Source organism: Onychostruthus taczanowskii, unplaced genomic scaffold (assembly GCF_017590055.1).
Source record: "Onychostruthus taczanowskii isolate IOZ18803 unplaced genomic scaffold, ASM1759005v1 scaffold38, whole genome shotgun sequence".
Lineage (NCBI taxonomy): Eukaryota > Metazoa > Chordata > Aves > Passeriformes > Passeridae > Onychostruthus > Onychostruthus taczanowskii.
Genome location: NW_024501237.1, coordinates 14,034,579 through 14,058,211, shown reverse-complemented (window position 1 = coordinate 14,058,211; position 23,633 = coordinate 14,034,579). Strand labels below are relative to the sequence as shown.

General features: G+C 37.6%; 1 protein-coding gene across 2 annotated transcripts in view; it reads left to right on the top strand.

Moving 5' to 3' along the window:
* KIAA1109 (KIAA1109 ortholog) overlaps positions 1 to 23,633 on the top strand; it is an 87,003-nt gene that overhangs the window by 13,521 nt on the left and 49,849 nt on the right. For both annotated transcript variants that reach the window (XM_041411920.1, XM_041411921.1), the window contains 19 exons: positions 2,350 to 2,536; positions 3,642 to 3,723; positions 4,407 to 4,600; positions 6,896 to 6,975; positions 7,378 to 7,528; positions 9,091 to 9,247; positions 9,990 to 10,068; positions 10,363 to 10,454; positions 11,321 to 11,438; positions 12,205 to 12,360; positions 12,765 to 12,862; positions 13,806 to 13,984; positions 14,141 to 14,247; positions 16,292 to 16,500; positions 18,815 to 19,042; positions 19,634 to 19,771; positions 20,023 to 20,199; positions 21,885 to 22,013; positions 22,179 to 22,298. In XM_041411920.1, the coding sequence (XP_041267854.1) occupies positions 2,350 to 2,536; positions 3,642 to 3,723; positions 4,407 to 4,600; positions 6,896 to 6,975; positions 7,378 to 7,528; positions 9,091 to 9,247; positions 9,990 to 10,068; positions 10,363 to 10,454; positions 11,321 to 11,438; positions 12,205 to 12,360; positions 12,765 to 12,862; positions 13,806 to 13,984; positions 14,141 to 14,247; positions 16,292 to 16,500; positions 18,815 to 19,042; positions 19,634 to 19,771; positions 20,023 to 20,199; positions 21,885 to 22,013; positions 22,179 to 22,298 (2,681 nt within the window). The remainder of the gene's footprint in view (positions 1 to 2,349; positions 2,537 to 3,641; positions 3,724 to 4,406; positions 4,601 to 6,895; positions 6,976 to 7,377; positions 7,529 to 9,090; positions 9,248 to 9,989; positions 10,069 to 10,362; positions 10,455 to 11,320; positions 11,439 to 12,204; positions 12,361 to 12,764; positions 12,863 to 13,805; positions 13,985 to 14,140; positions 14,248 to 16,291; positions 16,501 to 18,814; positions 19,043 to 19,633; positions 19,772 to 20,022; positions 20,200 to 21,884; positions 22,014 to 22,178; positions 22,299 to 23,633) is intronic.

The window sequence follows — 23,633 nt, the reverse complement described above, 5'->3', positions numbered from 1 at the left end:
CTCATGGAGCTGTTGCTGTGTCAGTGCCAATTCAGCAGTGGCAGCAGTACTACATGCAGAGTCAGTCAGGTGAATGTGAGACACTGCTCTGGGCAGTGATAGGAGTTTGGAAGAGCTGCTCATTTCTATTTACTGAGGCACTGCTCACCCTATGAGGTGGTAGGGCACCATTCAAATTCATTATACTATAAAAAAGTAATTCAAGAAGTGGAACCCAGTCTTAGAGTTAATTAGATTTTGCCAACCACAGGTTGCTGTCCAATGGGTTTTCATAGGATTGTCTTCATCTGCTAGTTAAAACATATTTGTCTGGTGGCTCAGAGAATGAAAAAAGGAATTGAATTTAATGCAGTGAAGATGGTTGCCTGTCCTCTGTGGTGGCATTTTTGCTTGGCATCATTGCAGGTCTTTAATGTTTCTTGCTGGCATTTAAGGCCACGTGATTAGTGGACAAATAATCCAGGTAACCACAGAAGTTAGAGGTGTCCGGGTCTGACAAAAAAAGTAACGTGACTAAAATGCTCTTTAAGTGTTAAGTCATGCTGGGACTTGAGGTTTTGTATATATTTGGGAAATGAAAGTGGTTTAGGAACAAAAGGTGGAGGATCATGTTGTGGATAGGGCACACCCCAATGACTTGGCTTAGGTGCCACAGCCCATTATCAATTTTCACATTGTGAAACAATCTGGTAATTACTTGTACATAATCTACCTAAATGCTTCTTTGAATCATTTAGTATCATAACATTCAGATTTGCTTGTCTCTTTTTCCTTGCCCCTTTTTTCTTTCTTTTCCAAAAGTGTTTTAGCCAACCAAATTGATGTGTGGAGGTCAAACCTTATTTTTGTTGTTAGGAAAAAGAGATACTCGTCCCTTTAAATCCCGTTTAAGTAAATGAATTAGTATATATGATTTCATTTAGTAAATCAAGTCTAATGCTTGCATCCAGGAATTGAAAAATTACATTTATTTGTGTTCTTGATGCTGCTGAGATCTCCCGGGTGAGCAATTGTGTGTCCCAATCTTTGTCCACGTCATTGTTTGCCTGACTCTTATTGATGCAAGTTAAGATTGGCAACAAATGGATTTGATGGTGGTTTTATAAAAACAGGAAGGAACTGAAGCTGGCTCATTAACTTTTCTCTGTCTTCTGTTCAATAAACCTGTGATGTCAATGGGTTCCGGAAACTTACTTTCTATGTGTATATATTTTGATAATTACATGGAAATTTCTGGTACTTTAGGTGTGCTGGGGAAAAGTGGGTTGTTGTTGGGCCAGTGTTGCAGAGATGTGTGATTTTGAGGGACAGATGAGTTTTTTATCAAATTGGGTGCATTTAGTCAAGCAGATATCTCTAAACCTTGGATCTTGGGCATCTGCATTTCTTCATTTGACCCTGACCACGAATGTTTGCTCTGAGTTTTAATTTTCTGTTTCTTTGCTGCCTTCAGTTTGTACCCCCTGAATTACAGCTTGGAGACTGCTGTAATAACCATTGATTCTTCAGCTGCCTGAAGTCTGTTTGACTTAGAAAGACCAGATGAGGTTTTTAGAGCAGCTCAGGTCTCTTGAGTCAATGTGTAATGGGCACTCTTTCAACTGGGTAATTAGGGGGAAGTGGTGCAAGCTTTTCCCTCACATTAACTGCATAATTAGGTCACACTTTCTGAGGCAAAAGTATGTCAAAGTATGTCACAATCAGCTCTCTATATGATCAGCAGATGTTAAAATAGATTTTAAGGATCAGAGAGCCAAGCTGATATAACAGTTGAAATTTTAAATTTGTGAGAATGTTGGCTGATGGTGCAAAATGAGTATGATCTGGTTAATTCTGCATATTAATGTTTTCTGTTTCTCTGTAAAAGAAAGCTTTTTCCCACTTCAGGCATGCTGTACCAGGGAGCTTGGCTAGAAAACCATTTGGGTTTTGAGACTGAGTTGCTCTCAGTGATATCTGTGCTAAAAAGCAGACATTTTTGCCAAGGCTTCTGTTCTATGCATCAAGCGAGATATTTGTTTGTTTGTTTTCATACATGAGACTGAAAAACTTCATTTACCATTTTGTGCAGTTTTTGTCTGGGTTTATTTTTGGACTGTGACCTAGGGGTGAAATGCCTTTCAGATTTAATATTTTGTATGCAGCTGTCTTATTTGCCAAGTTTTACTCATTTGCTTAGAATGCTGTAATTATTTTGTGGAGTTTTTTACTGCTTTTTAATATGTACTTCAGCAGCTGTTCAGTACTGTGTGGATTGGTTTTTGCAAAATGTGCATTTTTGAGAAACTGTAAATATTCCAAGGGAATGTTGAAATAGAATTAGAACCTCTTTTCCTACTATTTGGTTAGATCCAAAGGCAGAAACTCGACTGTATATTATGGTGAATGACTTTGAATTTCATGTGTACAACCGCTCTGAGCTTTATGGACAACTTCAAGAACTGTTTGGCCTGGACCCCACAATAATTCCAGCAAAGAAAGATGATGAGAGAGCACAAGTGAATGGTAGGCAGAGAACACACGCCAATCTTGAAAGGTAAATAATTATTAATTTTGCTGTTTTGTTGATGCTTTGTTCTGCAAAGTGCTGAACTAATTGGGGAATGTTTTGTTAACATGTGCTCTGGAGGCCAAACGAGGGAAGTACAGCTGAGAGAAATTGCACTGACAAGCCTGACAGTCTGAATCTTTTCCCTTTCCTCAGATTTCCTACCAGTAATAATTAAAAAACACAGCCAAACAAACCAAGCACTCTTGTTTAATGATCAGAGACAGGCTGAAAAATCTATTTGAAATACAGTGTGGAGGGGAAGCATGTGTTGAAGAGGATTATGCTGGCAGAATAATAGTGGTTTTGCTCAGTAGAAGTAACAGCTGCTCAAGACATTGAATAGGCAAAATGTGAGGATCTCTATGGTCTTGTGTTCAGCTACACAAACTGTCTTCTGTTAATTGCTCTTTTTGGGGTACCCCAGAAAACATGGAGTGGAAATATAAAGAGTATTACATGGCTTATGTGCAGTGCAGTCAGATGTTCAATAATCAGCCTCTCTTTGGACAGGACCTCACCAGACTGATTTACTGTCAGGAGCAGAGAGGATCTAATGAGACTTGAGTCCTGCCACTGCTGCTGGCCAGTTGCTAAATTTCAGAGTGGGCAGCTGCAGGATGCTGTGGCAGTCCTGAGTTTGACTAAGGACTCTGCCTCCCAGCCAGTCTCATTGTGGTTTTATCTCAAGCTCTTATTGACAGGCACAGGAAAGATTTCTGCCTTTGAGGAGGATGTGTCTTGGGAAATGAAAAATCCCATGCCTCAACAGGAGTATTTAGAACAGGCCAAGATCCTCTGAGGAAGATTTATTTAACTATTGCTCTGAATTAAACAAGGCATGCTCGTTTCCTACCTGTGTCCAGCACCAAGGTGTAGCTCCATGTGCTTCCTGCTGTTCTCCCAGGCTTGGGAAGCCTGGCCAGTCATCTGCTAGCAGGTGCTTTGCAGGAGGCACTCTCCTGGGGAAGGCGTGTTTCCCAGGATCTGTGTCCTGATGTCCTAATGTTAGAAGAAATGGTTTTTGCATGGTTCTTCTTCAGAAAAAGCAAAATAATAACTCCCATATTTTTTTTTTTTGTTTTAAATTTAGTGTTAAAGTAAAAACAGAATCTCAAGACCCCTCTTCTTCATGGAGATCACTTATTCCAGTCATTAAAGTCAATGTGAGCACGGTGAGTGAAGAGACCCTTACAAGGAAACTATCAGTATTTGCTTAAAAAATGACACTTGCCATTCATTTTTCTTACACATTATATTTAAAATTTTTCTTTGCCTTCATGCTTTAAAAAAGCTAAAATTACATCATCAGCACTCCCCTGATAGAGTCACAAATCCTGCTGGTGCAAACACAGCTATGTTCTAACTTCTGGGAAATACTCATGCCTTAGGCTTAGTAATGATTTCCAGAATATCACCAAGTAATTAAATTGTGGGTGTAGTACAGTATAGGGTGTGTTGGTTTTTTGGCAGGTGTTTGGGGTTCTTTTTTTCCCCCCCCTGCATGTTTTAATATGGGAATTTGGACACATTGTTTAAAAGTTGATGTTATATCCCAAAACCACACCCCGCCTCAAAAAACCCAAATGAACGACAGCAAAAAAGAATCAGGAAAGCTGTTATTGAGTTAATAGAAGAAAAAAGTCAGAGTTTAACATACAAGGTAATATTTATAGATATGCACAGGTTATGGCCAGGACTTTTGTCCATGTACTTCATTTGTCCATGGCTGGTTCAACTGCATTTTTATAGGTAAATAAATACTTAAATGTAAGAGTTTGAGTGTAATGTAAATAGATATGTAAATATAAGAGATCAGTGATTACCTGTGAGTTACTGGTTTTGCTTTTTGGTTTAGGGTCGCTTGGCGTTTGGGAATCATTATCAGCCACAAACACTTTGCATTAACTTTGATGATGCCTTTTTGACATACACCACAAAACCACCTTCAAGCCACCTTGATCAGTTCATGCACATTGTGAAGGGAAAATTGGAAAATGTTCGAGTCATGCTGGTTCCGAGTCCAAGATACGTTGGTCTTCAAAATGATGAGTAAGTTTGGGGTATTTCTGTATCCATATTGTTTTATTATTTATTTTAGGAACACAAAGAAGACAATGGTTTTTTGTGCTACAATGTCTTTATTTTACTCGGTGTGTTTAGATAGTTGCCATTTGTTACCACTCTGAAGGTTTTTGATTTTGGATCTTTGAACAAATTTCATTTATGGAAAGCACTGGTTTTCTGTGTTATTCTAGGTTTGTGGGTTTTGTGTGTGTTCTGCTCTATTATTAATCATAGAATAGTCTGTGTTAGAAAGGTTTCTTTGAATGCCATCTAGTTCAACCCCTCTACAATGAGTAGGGACATCTTCAACCAGATCAGATTGCTCAGAACCCCATCCAGCCTGGCCTTGAATGTTGTCAGGGATGTGGCATCTTGTGTCCAAGGCCTGTTTTCCTTCTCTCAGGTACAAGAGCTGTACCTAGGCTTGCCACCACTGAATTTCTAGCTGAAATGCAAGGGTTTAAGGTGTTGACTTTTGTGAAGCTGATTCATGGTTTAGGAAATATTAATAAAAACTGGGCAAAAGCTGTGTAATACTTGGTAGAGGGGAAAATGTGTTATCTTTTGAAGACAGATTGCTGATCCTTTTACCTCTGTGTGTTTTGCATAAGCAGGGTTAGGCAGCTTGAACAAACTGAAGGAAGTCAAACACAAGCCTGAGTACTTGCATGAAATAATAAAATAAACTGTACATCATTTGTACCTTAATTGGCTTTTTATCAGCCAAATACTGCTGTTTGTAACATGGCTTTATGTTTTTCGAAGAACATTCTGTGGCTGTGCACAGAATCTTACTCTTTCAACATGACGACAAAGGAAATTTCTGCAACTAATATTGAAAACAAGATTAAAACAAAATAGGATTAAGATACTCAAACTATTAGCTTTTCCTCCTGCTTCCTCTAAGTATTTGCTTTTTATGCTCTTACCATCCCTGCAGCTCCTGATGGCTGAGGGATGGCATCTGTGCACAAAATGTGCTCTAATTTACTGGACAAATTAAAAAAATTGCTCAGTTCACTGGAAATGGAGAATATTTGACCCTTTAGAGCCTGCACTCTTACCCTGTTTTGGCTAAAATTTAAGCTGGGTGTTTTAACTTACAGAAATTTCTGCAGCCAGTGAACATATGAAAAACAGCCAAGTGGCTTGATGTAATTTGCAACAGACTGACAAATCAATACAAACATCAACATTTCACCTTGGAAACTGACATTTTGTTTTAAAAACGTCCATCTCAACACTTTTATCACTCTTTGCAAATAAGTCCTCTGAAATTGAAGAAAAGAAAAAAAATGGTGCTAGGGAAAGCAGGTCAAAGTAGACGTTTGGAGGCAGCAGGCTGAAGGTTCAGGATAGATATTAGGGAATACTTTAAAATGATAATGATAATCTCATTTTAAATTATTGCCAATATCTAGTTTGTGTTAAAGTATTTGGTCTTTTGCTGCCGTTGTTACTCTCAAAGTAAACTTAGTTTCAAGGTTCCTGCTCTGTTGCTTTTGAAGTTTCTGGCAGTACATGATTTCTACATCTGCAGTCTTCCATGTTTTCCAAGGTTTCCTGCCTTTGAAAGTGAGCTGTGGTAAAATGGGCTATGTGCTCTAACAGGTCACGTTCAAACAGTCATAGGAATTGTCTTTTTTTTTGTCAAGAAATGACAGTTTATGAAAGTGGCTGAGAAGCTTCAATAGTGCCTTTTGCAGTAAAACCAGAATTATTAATATGTAAATTAACGTGGGAAAGGGATTGTAATATACCAGTATAATAGTGTTAGGAGAAATGTTTCATCTCTTAGCTTTATCACTTAGATCCTTTTATACTGAGGGAAGTGTTATTGAGGCAGAACAGCTTTTTTTTTTCCTTTTTTTTATTAACTAATGGTCTAATTACTGAAAGTCTTGTCCCTTTGGTGTAGAGGGCTATTTTAGTGAGAAAACAATTAGCAGGTGAAAGAACAATATAGGACAAGGAGAAAGGAACTCTTGACTGAAAGAAACACTGAAAGTAAAACTTCAGTACTTGTGGTTTAGAATGTGAGGTACCTTTGTGGAGAAGAACCTGGTACCTTCATGCTTGAGTTAACTAAACTTTTAAGTTATTTAATGTAATAGTTATAATAGTGGTAGCAACGTTATGATCAAGGGTTTGTTTTTTTTTCTCAAATCATTATGCAAATCCATTATGCTTAATATGTTGCATTTGAAATTACTTGAATTCATCAAGATCTATCTTGGCATGTGGATTTTTACTCTTCATGTTTTCACTCTTTCCTTGCAGACCACCGAGGCTGATGGGTGAAGGTTTTGTTGTAATGCAGTCCAATGATGTTGATATTTATTACTACATGGATGAACCAGGTACAATCTGTTAAATACAAAAATAGTTTATTTTTTTTTAAAGGTGAAAAATCTGTATGCTAAGAGAGCTAATGTAATGCTTTGGAGCCAATAGAAGTATCATAAATATGCTTTTGCTCCACCTGCCCTTGAAGTATTGCCTGAATCTTGAAAAAAGACAACACATTTAGTAATGGTGTGTACAGGTGTAGGATAGGTGGCAATTTTGGATCATTTCTGGTCATATTTCTTGTCCTTCCACTGGAAGTCCGCATTGAATTGTATCTTGATATGTGCACACTGTAGTGCTCTCAAGTCAGACTGCTGTGAGGACACTAATTGTCTTGTGCTGAAGCAAACATCTCTCATGCTGACGTGAAGCAGCTTCCTTTAATAATGTGTTTAATATTTTATGTAATACAGGTCTTGTACCAGAGGAGACAGAGGAAAGTAATGATGGAGAAGCCAGCAATGAAGACAGCAAATTACAGGACCTGCCACCATGCTGGGGTTTGGACATTGTGTGTGGGAAAGGGACAGACTTCAACTATGGGCCTTGGGCTGATAGGCAGAGGTATGACCATGATTTACAGCTTTCATCTTAATATCCAGTATTACTGAGAAAGCTTTCTCAAGTTTTCATTGTGTGATTGCTCAGAATTTGTGTGTTTTAGGGCAGACCAAGTCTGAAAGTAGAGTCCTGCCACAATGGTTTAAGATTAGTAAATTCACTGGTGTTTGTCTTGTTGACCTTCCAAAGTTAGGATTACTCTCACTATTAAATTAACAGATTATGTTCCTTTTTTGTAAGCAAAGTATTTTTACTGTTTATCAAGTAAAAGGTTTAACTTGTTAATTGGTTATCTTAGATTTATCAAGCTCCTCTTAGCTAATATGGGAATAAACTGCATATTGATGAGAAAATTTTAGGGAAGCGGAAATCTGGCTATGAGAATACTAAGGGAGGAATAATTTATCCTTGCTTAGCATAATCAGCTACTTGATGTTATCTCCAAAGTATTTATTATCTAGCTATTTTAATACAAAATATTAGGCTGGAGTTCTATTGTTCTTCACTTGGCCCTGGATGTTTTGCACATGAGGGTTTCTGGTGAGGACAATAGGGTTGTTTAGAGAGTGAAGGACTATTAAGCACAAGTGACATAAGCAGTGCTTTCCCTCTTTTCCCCTGTTAATTACAGGCTGGCACTTGGCCTTCACTAATTCTCCTGTGAAACTGTTATGATTTCCTGTCTCTCAGGAGTGTGAGGATGGCAGCCCAAAGACTAGTCATTAGATATGATAGTGCATTTAAGAGAAAATGTCGCTTTCTAGAACTTTTGGCTAGAAATATGAGGTCAATGAATCATTAATGATACTTTTAATACTCCAAATAAAGCTTGCCCTATAATGGACTGCTTTTTATAATCTTAACTGGCTCAGTAGAAAGCAGTTTAGTGCAGAGTGCATAGAGTTCCTAGATACATACTAGGAACACTTTTGCATCTTGCTGTGGATAGATCATGGAAGTTTGGAAACATTTAAGCTGCTACAACAGCCAGATACAACAGGGTGCAGGAAGGAATTCCACCCATTGAGACCTATGTAAGCTCTGCTGTCCGTGCTTCATCACTCTGCCTTTCCTGTCAGGTATTTCATGGCACGTTCAGCTATAAATCTGTAGAAATGTGGCTTCCATTCTGAGGTCTAAAGTTTTGTATTTTCTTCATTTCTGGGCTTACATCCATTATTTATGCACAAACTGAAGAATAAAAAGATTACTTCCTACTATGCTTTTGTAACAGATTTTATAAACCAAGGATTAGAAATAAGAAGAAAAACAAGATTTCTTTGCCTTCTGAATTAACTTGAAGACAAAAGCCACAAATTTTAACTTCTTGCCATTGGCACTTTTGGAGATTTCAATAATGAGTTGGAAGATGAATCTGGAATGATAAAAATATTCAACAAACATTCTTCCTTACCACATCCACTGCTTGTCTAAAGACAACCAGTCAGAGTGAAGACCTCTCAGCTAAGATAGTTAAATGAACCAAGTAGATGCACAAATATAAGTATGTATTTCTTCTGAGAACAAAAAGCAACTCTGTTTTTTCTCTTTTTCTTCTCCACTAGGGATTGCTTGTGGAAGTTTTTCTTCCCACCAGACTACCAAGTTATGAAAGTCTCAGAAATTGCTCAGCCTGGGAAACCAAGACAGATCCTTGCTTTTGAGCTGCGAATGAATATCATTGCAGATGCCACCATTGATTTGCTTTTTACCAAGAACAGGGTAAATAATGAAACTTTATCAAGAAATTAACTTTGTCTACTGTGCTTTTTGGGTGTGTACTGTTTTACTTGTCTCAGGTGTTTATTACAGAACTATGGATTTAAAAGCTAGGTGATTTTTATCTTAGTTTTTTATAATTATGAGCAAACCTTTCAAACAGAAATGTATTCTTAGTGGCATTACTTTAAGTTTGTTTTAAGCTTTAAAGGTGCCAGCTCCTACAGTCTTGGGGCTTCATGATCTGGGCATGTCCTGTGCAATCTTAAATTCTGATGAAGCTCACCATGGTAGATAAAAAACCCAATTTCCTGTGATATTTCTGAATAAGGAGATTGTATTGGGGGCCACAAAACTTGTATGTGTAGGAGTTGGGATTTTTCTTGTCCTTTTGCTACTCTTCTAAGTGGGGTACAGCATCACTTCGTTGTACCTCTGTTTTGCTCTTTTGTGGGGGGACTGAAAGGGTTAGAATTGTAGTGTCAGATACATAAATTACTCTGTCCTCCCCGGCCTTGGATCAGAATATTTTATGCTGTTTCTCTAGCTGGACTTCAGTCAGCACTTAAGCCTAAAAACAGTGTTATTTTGTATCAATATGTATTGATAGTTCATTAGTGAATTTTCTGAAGGTAAGAAAGACTTCAATCATCAGGTGCTTTAGTCCAGGTGTGGATAATGGCATCCAGGGGCATAAACAAACCTAGAAATCACATTTGAACTGTTTTGCTTTCTTGCAATGCAGGAAACAAACGCTGTGCATGTAAACGTTGGTGCAGGATCCTATTTGGAAATAAATATTCCCATGACAGTGAGTGAAAATGGTGAGTTAAGGCTAAGCCTGATTTGTTTCCCTACTGTTTTTCCTGAGCAGTTACCTTAATTCCTGTGTGTGTCAATATATTTTCTATTTTATCTTTTTCCTTTGTAGTCTTGAGATTTGTATTCCTAAGGAAAGGAACAAAAATACTTCCTTGTAGAGTTTACTGCAAGATATTAAGGGAAATGTCCCTTAGGGTACTACTTGTAGTGGGCTACTGAAATCACTGGTAAAAATTGTTTAAATATTGGTCTAACTCTTGTGTCTGAATGATCGTTTGATAACTTTTGTTTGCCAGGCTATTCACCTACAATTAAAGGGCAGCTCCTCCACGTGGATGCCACCAGCAGCATGCAGTACAGGACTCTCTTGGAAGCAGAAATGCTGGCTGTAAGTGTTCATTAATAAGCACAAAGCTTCAGTCTCCAGAGGATTTTTTTAAAAAGAACATATTTATTTTTCCGTGGAGCAGTCTTTAGTTTCTTAATGCAGGAAAATGCCTTTTTAATATGTTTTGCAGGACCTTAATATGTAAGGAATTTATATATATCAACATAATTGTGCATGTATGTAACCTTTAGCAACTTAAAAAGCACTAACTTGGTGTATAAATTACCTATTTAGAAATGTTGCCTCATTTGCTATGTAGCCACGTGTTTATACACGCTTTGCCTTAATTAATAATTATGCTCACTAGCTCTGCTAAAGGATGTGTGTGCACAAGTACTTAAAAACACTCAAGTGTGCTTGAACTACTTGAGATAGTAATATTTAATGCTGCATTAATCTTTTGTTTGCCTAATATTTAACTTCTGCAGTATTGTGGTTGTGTAGATTACCCTTCTTATTGGTTTTTAAATGATCTTATTCAATTGATATTTTTAATATTTAAATTTGAACAATATATCGATGGTTGAAAAATATTCTGGGATATTTTCTTTTTTCCTTTTCACTAAAAGTGGTGCTTTTAATGAAAACTTTACATTTTAAATTGCTTTGTACATCTACAGCAGCAGATGTATCTGAAACTCATACTATACCTTTCCAAATAAATGAATACACTAACACTTGACCTTCAAACACAGAAGGAGAGACAGAGATTAAATTATTAAGGAACTGGAAGTACCTTCTGTTCATCCCAGCAGGAAAACAGTTTTAATTATTCAGCAGGGTACATATGTGAAAACTACTGAGAGACAGGGTCGGGCATTGTCATCTTTTCAGGTAATCCTGATGCTTTAATTTCTTGCCCACAGTTCCATATCAATGCCAGCTATCCCCGGATATGGAACATGCCACAGACATGGCAATGTGAGCTGGAGGTCTATAAAGCAACCTATCATTTCATCTTTGCTCAGAAGAGCTTCTTTACAGGTAACCTCTTTGCTAAATAAGTTATGTGACAAATATTGTTTCTTTGGGATTTCTTTTCAAATTTTGCTGAGTTGTGCAAGGTCAGGTTCTCTGATTTCACGTATTTAAGGGAACAAATTGTTTCTGAGGACAAAGTTCCTGATGCCTATAGAATGTCCAACTACATGGTATTCTTACATTTGAATAGAAGTACAAATAATTTAATTTTCTAATGTCTAAATAGATTTGATTTGCAGTTAAGTGATCCTAAATTTATTTCTTACTAGAACTCTTACCACAGCTACTGATTTGCTTAGTTTGTCACCCATGATGTTGATTTCTTCTGATATCTCTCTTTGCTTGGCTCATTTTCAACTACTTGGGCTTTGGATTGTGTCCCTGTGGCTGACAGATGATGAGGAAAAGTAATTTGCTTCTCAGGCTTCTGGCTGTGAGGAAGAAGGCGATGCAAGGTGGAACAGCACCACCCAACTGCTGCTGGAAACTCCAGCTGCAGTAATGGAAAGAATACAGCCCCATCACTGCGGTGCTGCCTGGGCTAATTAGCCCTGCTGGGAGGAAGGTTTAATTAGCGCCAGCATGGTGCCGTGCTAATAAAGTTATCCCCTGAGTGAGGCCAGAGCCATTGTCTGGGTAGTGCCACAGTGCCCAGTGTAACCTGCTGCTGTGGTCAGGGCAAAAAATCATCTTCTCCAACACAAAAATGCTAAGGAATCACTCACCTGATGGCTACTAACTCACTTTTCATTGCTTGGGGTGGGTCTAGATTTGATCCAAGACTGGTCCAGTGACAGCGCACCTGATATTTTTTCATTTGTTCCATATATGTGGAACTTCAAAGTCATGTTCCATCAGTTTGAAATGATCTGGGCAGCAAATCAGCACAACTGGATTGACTGTTCCACCAAACAGCAGGAGAATGGTGAGATCACTTTTTTTATTAGGGAGAAGTAGCATATACAACAAAAAATCATCAACAAAATGCAGTGTGTGTAAATGTACATAAAGTGCTAGAATTACATCCAAAACCATGTGGGTAAAAAAAGCACCAATATATTATAGTTATTTTTATTGTTTTCCTGCAGTTTCCTTGTGCTAAGTACAGTGTCTTTTTAGAAAGAACAAGCTGTAGGTAGCAAATACTTTCAGAATAATTGATTACAGTAATTTATTACTTCAAGTACAGCATAGTTAAATGGTAATATTCTGTGTCATGAGTTCTTTAATATCTTTTAATTATTACTACCTTATGTTTGATATTTTATCTAAGAATGAAATAGGGGGTAATTGTGACAAATTTGTTTGTTTTTCCCTTTTCCCTCCCAGTTTATCTAGCAGCTTGTGGAGAAACACTGAACATTGTTTTTTCTCTGCCTTTCACTGACTTTGTTCCAACCACATGCAATACTAGATTCTCCTTAAGGGTAAGGAGATGTTATAAATGTGAGACTTGTCTTGTAAATGTGAGACCCTTTCCTGAAAAAAAATAACCTTTTTCACTTTCAATTCATAGAATTTTTCTTTTAGTAACCCAGAGGTAAATGGTTTCAGTTTACTTGTGTGAAGCATTTAATCATAGGCTGTTGTAATTTATATATACATATATGCACAAAAATGAAAATATTTCTGAAAAATACAAACATGCATATGCTTCACACAATACATATAGATACACATTTAGTATGTATATTTATTATACATACTTAAATTGTGTGTATGTGTTTTATCACTTGGAATTCTGTTCCCCTTTATTTATGGAATGTGAAAACCTAATGTGTGTTCAAAGATAGAATCAAATACTGTACTGGGTACCTCCAAACCATTTTGGAAAGCAATCTTCCAGATTTTTAAGGGGTTCTGTAACATAAATAATGATCACAAAGTGTTTTTAACAGATGCAGATAATTCTTTGAATTACTGTACTTTTTGTCTTACTTAATATAGAAGCTGTCTACTGCTGCTAAAAATAAAAAACTAGTTGATGGTGATGTTGCTCATTTGGTATAATTTGATAGCAAAGAAATCAATGTTTTATAGATTTCATTCTTTTTAAAGTGTGATTTAGTTGAGATGTGGAGTAAGCTTGTTTTGGTTATTTAATTTCTGCAGTAGAAGAACAGTGATCACTAAAAGCTGCCCAGTGTTTTATAGATTGCTCTAGTGATGTGAAAGTTATTGGAATTGTAAGCATTCAGAACTGTAGAGCTCTTGGGATTGCATCAAAACTTGCTGGGAAACAGATTTCTTGTCTAATTATGCCTTTATAGAAAATAAAGATGGTGGCACATATAAAAATGAAAATAGCTTGAGCCTTGTGCATAAAGTGAATGTAAACTAACTGTCCTGTTGCTGATGTTTGTTTTTTAGGGAGAAGATGTTGATCTTCATTTGTATCTGCCTGATTGCCATCCTAGTAAATATTCCCTTTTTATGCTGGTCAAGGATTGTCAGCCCAATAAAATAAGTCCTGAGTCCTGTATTTCTTCAGAATGTCAAAGTGGTCAGAAAACAGGCAAACCCAAATGGAGGAACATTACTCAAGAAGAGTGAGTTTTATTGAGATATTTCAATATTTATATATTTATGTTGACTCTTCTTATTTATTTGCTTTGTTTGTGATTCATGAACTTTTGAGGTTGCTTTAAAAATACTTAAAAGAAGTATTGTGCTTGAAATAAAAGGGTGCTGTTTCCTTTTGAAAGGGCTGGATGGGTTGAATGTTGGACAGTACCAAGTGTTGTGTTTACAATTGACTACTCCTGGCACCCAATTTATCCTCAGAAGGCAGACGAGCAGTTAAAGCAATCCTGTAAGTGTCACTACCTTTTCCTTGTTAGCTTGGTTCATTTGGGAAGCTGCTGGGACTTTGGATCACACTGCTTCCATCTGTAGAGATGAACTTGGAACTGAATTGCTGTTTTATGGCTCAGGGGAGTGTTTTGATCATTAGAATGCACTGGGATTGATTTAAAACCTGACAGGATTCCATGCTGCTACATTTCAGGATGTGTCCCAGTTCCTGGTGTAAAAAAGAGCATACTGTCTGCAGTTCACTTCTCCTTGTCCTTAACAAAGTGGATCTCTTAAATAGGTTGTTGCACAAGATAAAATATCACTTGGTATATTAAACACCAGGATATTAAATAGGAAGTGAAATATTTTTGGCCATATCATGTTCCTTAGGTTTTCTAAGTTTTTTTTTTTATTTTTATTTTTGGATGTTGTGATCTGATCTTATGATTTAAGTGTTTAAATACATTGTATATGAGATGTAAAATACTGTCTTCCCTTTATGGATATCAAACTGTGACTTCATTGTTCACTGTTCAAGTGAACCATCAGAAATGAGTGTTGGACTGGTCAGTCAGATTCTCAAGTCCAAGAATTTATTTTAACTGTCTAAATATTTCTAGGTAACTAACATCCTATAATTATGTGCTTGCAAAAAAAAATGTTATAAACACAGAGATTAAAGTATGTTAATTTAGATGCAGAGGAGGTGTGCAGGAGGTCTATGGGGTTACATAAAACTCTTTCCAGTTGAGATTCTAGAAGCAGAATTGATGGAGGAGAAATGTTAGAAGAATAATGAGGGCTAATTTGAAAGGGCCACAATCAGCAGGTGTTAGAAGACATGCTGGATGGCATTTTTAGGGTTTGAGTTTCAACAATTCACATCTAAAAGAACTCTAATTTGTGAGGGTGAAGCAGAAAAGGTGAGATTGATTTTGCAGATGCTCATGAAGTGCTCTTGTGAGACTGTCAGCTTGTGTCAAATGTGCATCCCTCACATTCTGCGAACATTTCCTCATATTTGTAGCAATTGAAACCTGCATTTGCAAGTTTGTACATACACAGGTAATTCATCTGCAGCTTCCTCAAGTGGTTAATTCAGCAGTCCACCTCATTCCTACTCTGTGGTGCTGATGGAACCTGCAGTAGCAGCATCTGTGTTTTATTTTGAGTCAGTCCATAAAACTCTGAGAAATCTGTTGCATTACAAAAGCTGTAGTTTCCATATAAAGTGGTCATCTCACTGCAGCATTTGGCTGATGCATAACTCATAAGGTGGTGCAAGCACTGTACACAATAATTGGGAGTTCAAGCCTTGGAGGTTTCTGGCTGCATGTGTCTGCAGTTTTGTGTGTGCCAGTTCTTCCCATTAAACTGGCACCTGAAATCTTCCTCCAGCTGGAGCATCAATTTTTGATGGTTTTCCCACGGAGTTCTCTACTCCCCAGCAATCAATTCATATCCCCAAAATACTTCCAGTTACTCATTACATTCTCATTGCCTTTCCTCACTTAAGAAAGACAGTTTTTGGGCGCTCTTGTTCCTAACTCCAACTAGAAAGAAGGGGTAGGAAGCAGGATTTGAATTTCCAAACTGTTTTGTGACTAGAGTAATTGAGGTGTTGGAGACAAAATTTTGGCCTACAGAGCTACTAGTTCAGAATAGATTTTTAGTACAGCTTTGCACTTTGCATGTTTATTCTCTCTTGTTTATCCTGCAGTAGCTGTGTGGTTGTGGGAAATCTGCTCTGCTGAAATGAAAGCATGTCTCTGTTTAACTTCAAAAGCAAGATAAATACACTGAATACTTTCTTTTCAGAACTTCAGGGATTGTTTTTCTCTTGCATAATTAACATTGACTAAAATATTCAATAGTTTCTTGTCTTCCCATAGATAGTAGAGATGAAAAACTAGATCTGTAGCATAGACATGCTAATGTAATTATACAAGTTAGATGCCAAAAGTTGTGTATTTAATGCACATTCCTGTTGGCTAAACTTTGTCCAACAGAAGTCTAAGTTGTAATCAGAATCTATTTTCTACTCTTCTTTTGCTCCCAAGTGTCAGAAATGGAAGAAACCATGTTGTCTGTGCTCAGGCCGTCGCAGAAAACCAGCGACAGCGTGATTTCATCTCCCACAGCTTCCACCCGCCTCCCCCTTGACCCCTCGGAGCTGCCCCCAGATAAGCTGCACGTGGAGCTGGAACTCTCCCCAGATTCCCAGATAACCCTCTATGGACCCTTGCTCAAAGCCTTTCTCTCCATAAAGGTAGGCAGAGGAGCACGACTGGTCAAATTTATGGGTGGCCACTTGTAGGAAAGGGAAAGAATTGGTTTTAACATGGAAAGTTCAAATTCTGAAGAATAAGTGAATTTGGATGCAAACTTTTGGTAGGCACTAGTTCTGGCTGAGAATTGCTTTGGTGATCTGGTATAGCTGGGATGAATTTTATTGTCACAGGCTTGTGAGAAGACTTATTCTTTCAAGAAATACTGCATGTTCTGGACATGTGCAGAAAATTTCTTCTTTCAGTTTTCTACTAGTAAAATAAAAAAAAATTCAGGATCATGACTAGAGCTAATCTAAACTCCAGTTTTTATGCCAAGTTACACCAGAGCCCATGCTTTTGGTGCATTTTAAGTTCTCCAGTGTGTTGTTATTCTTAGCTAGATTCCATGACATTTCTGGAGTTGGGATCATGGAGGGGATTGGGGAAGGACATGAGAATAAGCTTAATTTAAAAGCTTCTTCAGTAAATATTAGAGAAGGATTATGCATCCTTTTCTTGGCATTAGTCTATTATGCTTTAGAATGTGTGTTTTGTTTGTTTTTTTTTTTTGCTGTTTTGTCTTCTATGACTGTTTTTTTAGGGTGTCTAAATTTACTTCCTTCCTATCTCCCTCGCCCTCCCTTGTGGTGACAAAAGCCAAGACCGTTGAATGTGTCAATTCTGTTTGACTAACAGCAAAATGCTTGGGGTTTGGTTGATTTTTGTGGTTTTTTTTTTTTTTTTTTTTTTTTTTTTGGTGGGTTTTTACTGGTTTGTTTTCTCTGAACATCTGTTCAACCTGTGCCAGTCTAGGCTAAGGTAATGCTTCTGGAGGGTGGCATTTTGGAGCAGAGGTTGAGGAATTTTCTGAGACAGGTGATCAATATAAGGACTCACTGAAACAGTAATTTTTGTGAATTTCTATAAACTATAGCATGTAAGCAAGGAACAGCAGAAAATACTGTTGTGTAGAGTATAGGACTTGCAAATATGCTCATTATTTTTTCATGTTGTCGATAAAATAAATAGGATTAAAATTAGGCCAGTACTGCATCTTGAAGACTTGTTTTCTCCTGGTACAGAGCAAATGAAGCCATGTTTGAATTGTTTATTGGACCCTCTTTTTGAAGCCCATAAATTCATGGGGGAGTTCTGGCTTTTCAAGCAAAGCAGCACCCTTTCAGTGCTTTTTGCCTCTGGAGATAAATGCAAACAGTGCTACATTAGATCCCTGATTCTGTAATGATTTCATTTTTAGGTGCACATTTCTCACGTGAAATTTAGCTTTTCTATTCTAATTCTCAAAATAAATTTTTGATTAATAGCTTGTTTATGCAAATGTGCACCTATTGCTCTTTTTAGCATTTTTGTGGCTCTGTTTAGAACTTTTAGTCCAGCTGTGCTGGCATCATCTCTTGAAAGATTTCTAGGAGGGCTTTTTTTTTGTTTGTTTTCCTGACTTGTGGTTGTTTTCAGTTTGTTTTCATTGATTTTTTTTAATACATGGTGTAGAGATCCCTCGACACACATTGTCTATGCAGCTTTGTTGAGCCTTCTAGCCTTGGGAGGTAGTTTTTTGGTGTAGCACACCTTGCTAAGGGTTTACTGTCTGGAAATGAAGGATTCACAGCAGGAGTTGTCAGGAGTGAGTTACTGGAGCACCTACCACCCTCTGCTGGGTCTGCCTTATTCAAAATCTCTGGAAGAAAATTCTTCTTCAGAGTTTAGCTGTTCTTTTAAGGGAGAAGATGTGATAGATTGCCAGAAACCTGATGGATTTTCTGTTTCCCAGTAGAATTTGGCAGTGTTACTTTGGCCTTAGATAATTGAAGAGGATTTGCATAGACAGAAGGTGGCTTTTAGACCAGAGCAAGAAATGTTTATGACGTAGTATTTTAGAAGCATGTTTAAGACTTTTAAGCCTGCTGAAAAAAATGTTCAGAAAGTTGGAGGAGGGTGACTTCCTGCAGGATCTGTTTTGTGTTCTTAGTCTGTTATGTATCTTTAAAAGCACAGAATCTGTTTAAAAGTGTCAGTAATAATATTTCAGTTACTTGTGTTGCATGTGTCTCCAGTACCAGTACTGTGAGAACTACTGAGCTGCCTTCATTTTCTGCAAAGCACAATGCCTAAATTTGCACATTTAAGCTATCCAGCTTTCATGAAAGTACCTATGTTCCTTTAGCTATAGATTATAGCTATGCCACTTATTTTAGGGAGGATTAAAACCAGAAGATTTGATTTCTATTTCAATTCATTGCCTGCGTAATTTTCATTTGTTTTCCCTATAATCATAACAATTCTTTTTCCTAGGAAAATTATTTTGGGGAAGATGACATGTACACTGATTTTGAAGAGGTTATTTCAAGCCCTGTTTTGTCTCTGTCAACATCCTCAAGCTCTGGCTGGACAGCTGTAGGAGTGGAAAATGACAGAAAAGAAAATGAAATTTCAGTCAAGCCCGTTCACCCCCTTACTTTGCGCCCATGGGATATCACTGTCCTTGTTAATTTGTACAAAGTGCATGGGAGATTGCCAGTGGTAAGTACTTTATAATAATAAAAGAATTTGCTTCATGTATTTTTTATTTCTTTTTTTTAGTTTTGTAATCTGGAATCTCATTTAACTGCCTGGAACATTTAGTTGCTGTGGTGCTTACCAAAATGTAAGCATACATACCAAAATGTGTAGATACTCTCTGCTGAAACTGTGGCTGTCTAAACAATTTTGAGACAGGATTGATTTTGCTTATCTGGGAGGCAGAACTGAATAATTTTTTAATGCCTTTGTTTTTCCCAGAACATGATTTGTGTGATATTTTTGACTGACCATTACAATTGTTCTGCTGATTAGCAAATTTGTCTTATAATGGTGCAGTCTGCTCTATGCTCCTGACTTCTGAGGGAACCCCAGGAATAATCCAGATAAAACGTTGGGTTCACCCCAATCTTTTTAAATTACTGTTTATGCAATTGTGAAAAGGTTTTTGAAGTGGCACAGGCTTATTCTTGAGTATCCACTGAGAGGAAAATCAGCGTACTTCCTGCTCACAGGTTTGCAGCTGATAGTAAAGTTTCAACCATGTTATGTGCTTTCAGGTTCTGAAACAGATGTGTTTATCTTTTATTTCAGCATTGCAGTCCAGATGGTCCAGACTGCCCTACAGCTTTCTTGGAGAGGCTATGTTTCGAGATGAAGAAAGGATTTAGAGAAACAATGCTTCAGCTTGTATTGTCTCCAGTGAATCTGTTTCTGAATGACAATTATCAGGTCAGTCAGTGTTTGTGTGGCTGTATTGTGGAAGTTGTGTTGATGTTAAAATCGAATTATTTTTTGGTGGAAATTTTCCTGTTGTGCAAAGGTTTCATTAAGCCTTGTGAATCATAAGAAAAATCTGATGTGTATTTTGTAGAAATCTTTATTTTTGTGCAGATTTTTTTGTCAGTAAAATAAATAGGATAAAATTGAGCTAGTGTTGCATCTTTTCCAAGAGTTGTCTCTCACTTCCTTGTCCTTGGCAGCGCCCTGCAGTGGATGAGGTGCTCCGGGAGGGTCACATCAGCCTGTCGGGCCTGCAGCTCCGTGCCCATGCCATGTTCTCTGCAGAAGGGCTGCCCCTGGGAAGTGACACTTTGGAATATGCCTGGCTGATAGATGTGCAGGCTGGAAGCCTCACAGCCAAAGTGACAGCACCACAGGTACCATCCAGAAACCAATCTGAAGTACTGAAGTATTGCCCGTCTTCCTTCTAGAACTGGCGTAGCGTGGATTTCTGGAAAGCACATGATCTGTGCCTGAAGTAACCTTTACTTTATAGCTTTAAAATCTAATAATTTCTGTAAAGGGACTGGAGATGCCAAATGAGCCATTGTCAGAGTGATGTTTTAAAGCAGGAGGCAAATGAGATCATTTGTGGGAGCATAGTATGGACAGGCCTCTGGAGTGGCTGCTCACTGTATAAATTCTCCTCCTTGGTCCCACTGGAACATAATTTTTGCCCAGTATTGCATTTTGTTAGGTCAGTCTTAGCACTAACCCCTTTTAATTTTGCCATTTATGTTACATTTGTCTTTCCACCTAGATGAATGACTCCAAGTGTACAACAAACAGATCATTCTCATTTATTTCTGCTGTGGTCTGCCAGATCTTTAAAGGAGGGTTGCTTTGCCAGTCTCTTCTGGGGCACAAGAAAAGTCCATACGTTCTATTTAGTAGTTACTATTTGCTTTAATTATTTTTAATTTTTTAAGACACTTCTACGTCTTCTTATTCCTCTAAAAATTGCTATTATTTTCTAGGATTAAGCCCAGATTTAATTGGGAGATTTCTGCAGCAAATAAAAGAAGGCATAGAAGCAAGTTTAGTAAATCTAAAGAATAGACGTTTTCTTGCTACATATACATACATTTGTGGTGGTACTTCCCAAAATGCTGCCACTGATTTAGATCATCACTGATTTAGATTTAGATCATTTAGTAGGATTTGCTCCACTGCTCTATGGGTCAAAATTAAACTTTATTGATTTAAAGTAGTCCAAGGTTAACAAACGTTTCTTAAGGCTTAATGCAACTGAAGGATTTTCTTCCCTTATAAAGCCATTCTCAGTTGTATGGAATTGTATTTTTTTTTAGTTGTCAGTGCTTGAATTTGCTGTTTCAGGTTCATTGGCTTTTTTCCTTCCATAGCGTGATGTATTGCAAGAAATTGTGAAGGGACTACACTGAACGGAGAAGGAGAGATTTTGTGCGGGATCCTACCATAGCCAGATTAAATTCCATTCAAATTACTGCTGATTTTAAGTGCCCTTTCCTTTGGCAAGCCAAAGAAAACCCATTTCCCTCTCATAAGAGACAGACAGTCATGAATCATTTCCTTTATGAGCGAGCTAACTATATAAAAGACTTAAATCAACAATAGGCTAATTACTAGGTCTAGGAAGAATCAGCAGTGTTTTCTTGAGCCAGTTTCCTCCTGTGCTAAATGTAACTTTGTTGCTTTTATAGAAGCAAATCTGACATTTAAATTATGAATGGTAATGAAGCACCTTGAGCTATTCTTTGTGATAAAGTTGGGGGAGCTCTGCCTTTACAATGAAGTTCTCAGCTGACTGTAAGAGCAAAAGCTGCTGCCTTTTATTAAGAAATAATTTAGGAAATTGTTTAATATCACCGTGCTTTTCCATTGGGAAGTACAGTCTTGCATGTTGTGGTGCAGACAAGAATTAAAGTCAGCCTTGAGAAGCAGGAAGGTGCTGCAGCCAGGAGGGTGTGCTGAAGCCTCCTGTCCACATCCCAGCCCTTGGGGTTGTTTTCTGTTCTCATGGAATGCCACAAGTCCATTTTGTGTGGGTGGTGATGGACAATGTGCTGTTGTTTGCTTACAGCTTGCCTGTCTTCTGGAATGGGGGCAGACCTTTGTGTTCCACGTGGTGTGCCGGGAGTTTGAGCTGGAGAGGCCCAAATCCGTAATCCTGTGCCAGCACGGCATCGATCGCCGCTTTTGTGACCCAAAGGTACCTTTGCATCCATCCCTGCTGCTCACTGCACGGGCACAGGTTCTCTGAGCACTTCAGAAATCCACCCTTAATGTTATCAGAACATAAATAAAAGGCTCAGCCCAAATTAAGCTCCTAGTAGATGTTTATATGTTTTTTCCTTTATTCTTTCTTTTCCTTCAGACAAACTCTGTGCCTGGGCCATGCCCGACATCGGATGACTTAAAGTACACGATGACACGCTTAGCCATGGATGGAGCAGATCTGTACGTGGTAGAACATGGCTGTGCCACCAATATCAAGGTAAAAATAGTTCTCTAAACAGCAATTAAAATACTTTGTCTGTTTTTTGATAGAATATCTACCTACATTGATGGCTTGCTTGCATGCAATGAATTAAGCAGAATTTCTAAAACTTTAAGTGATAAAAAGTCATCATGGGCTGGGCCAGGAGTAGATCAATTTGGCTTCTATTTAATAATTCCATTAATTATGTTGGCAAATGGTAAGGGGGAGTATGTCTCCCGAAATAAAAGTGGAAGCTGTGGCTTTGGTGTAAATTAATTTCAAACACCCTGGGCAATATAAATCTCAGTGTTTGTACCTGAGAGTTGATAAGAACTTGTGCTGTGAATTAATAACTCAGCAAATGGAAATTATTGATATGGATTATGTGCAAGTCAGTGCTGGATAACTCAAGATCCTCTTGTGAGAATTTAGATGTATTTTTGGTAGAGAAGGGAGAAGTTTATGCCACTGCCTGACTGAATCCTCTGTTCAAAAAGGGCTGTGCAGAGAAGAGCTGATATTCTCTCCATTATCCTACTGCACAGGAAAAAAAGGAATCATTTACTCAGGGTAGCAAAATATAAGTTTAGATACAGTTGAGTTATGGTAACAACAGTAAAGAAGAAAACCACCGTGCTGACATAAATGAGTAGTAATTGTACTGTTAGTTAATAAATGCAGTTTTAAATGGTAGACTTAAAACTAGAAGTTTTGGGCACAGCCTCACATTATGAGCAAGAATCTAACTCAAGGGCACTGGTAATTATTTTAAACATTTTTTTAATGACGTGATATCTCATCATTTGAATGACTTGCTGCCCTGTGGCAGTAAAAAAACCAGTTTGAGTCTCCAAATCGTTTGAATCCAATATTAAAAAATGCCATCATAAATATTAACAATGTCTGTAGGCATAAATATGAATGGCAGTATTTTCAAAGGCAACTTAATAACCTGAACCACTCTAGAAAATTATATCCTGAATGTGTTTCATTCAAATTAAAAAAAAAATAAAGAAGGTTTCCTTTATAATCTGTGACAGAGATGAGAAACAGTAATTTAATTTTAACCCTGTGGGTAGCTCTTCTATGGCTGGGTTATCTTTCAGCTTTTCTTGGTTTAGATTTGGCAAACTCCGTCTGAAATTTCAGGTACTTCATGGTGGCATTTCAGAGAGGACTCAAGCTATGCAGGAAATCTGGTCCAATGTCTTCAGATTATCTGAAGTTTGAGGACTAAACAAGTTTGAAAGATTCAAATTTTTTGGGTTGTAGATGACAGTGAAAAAGTTAATGATTTAAGTTTTTTAAAGTTTCGTGACAGTGTCTATTGACAGTTGTTTTCTGTTTTGT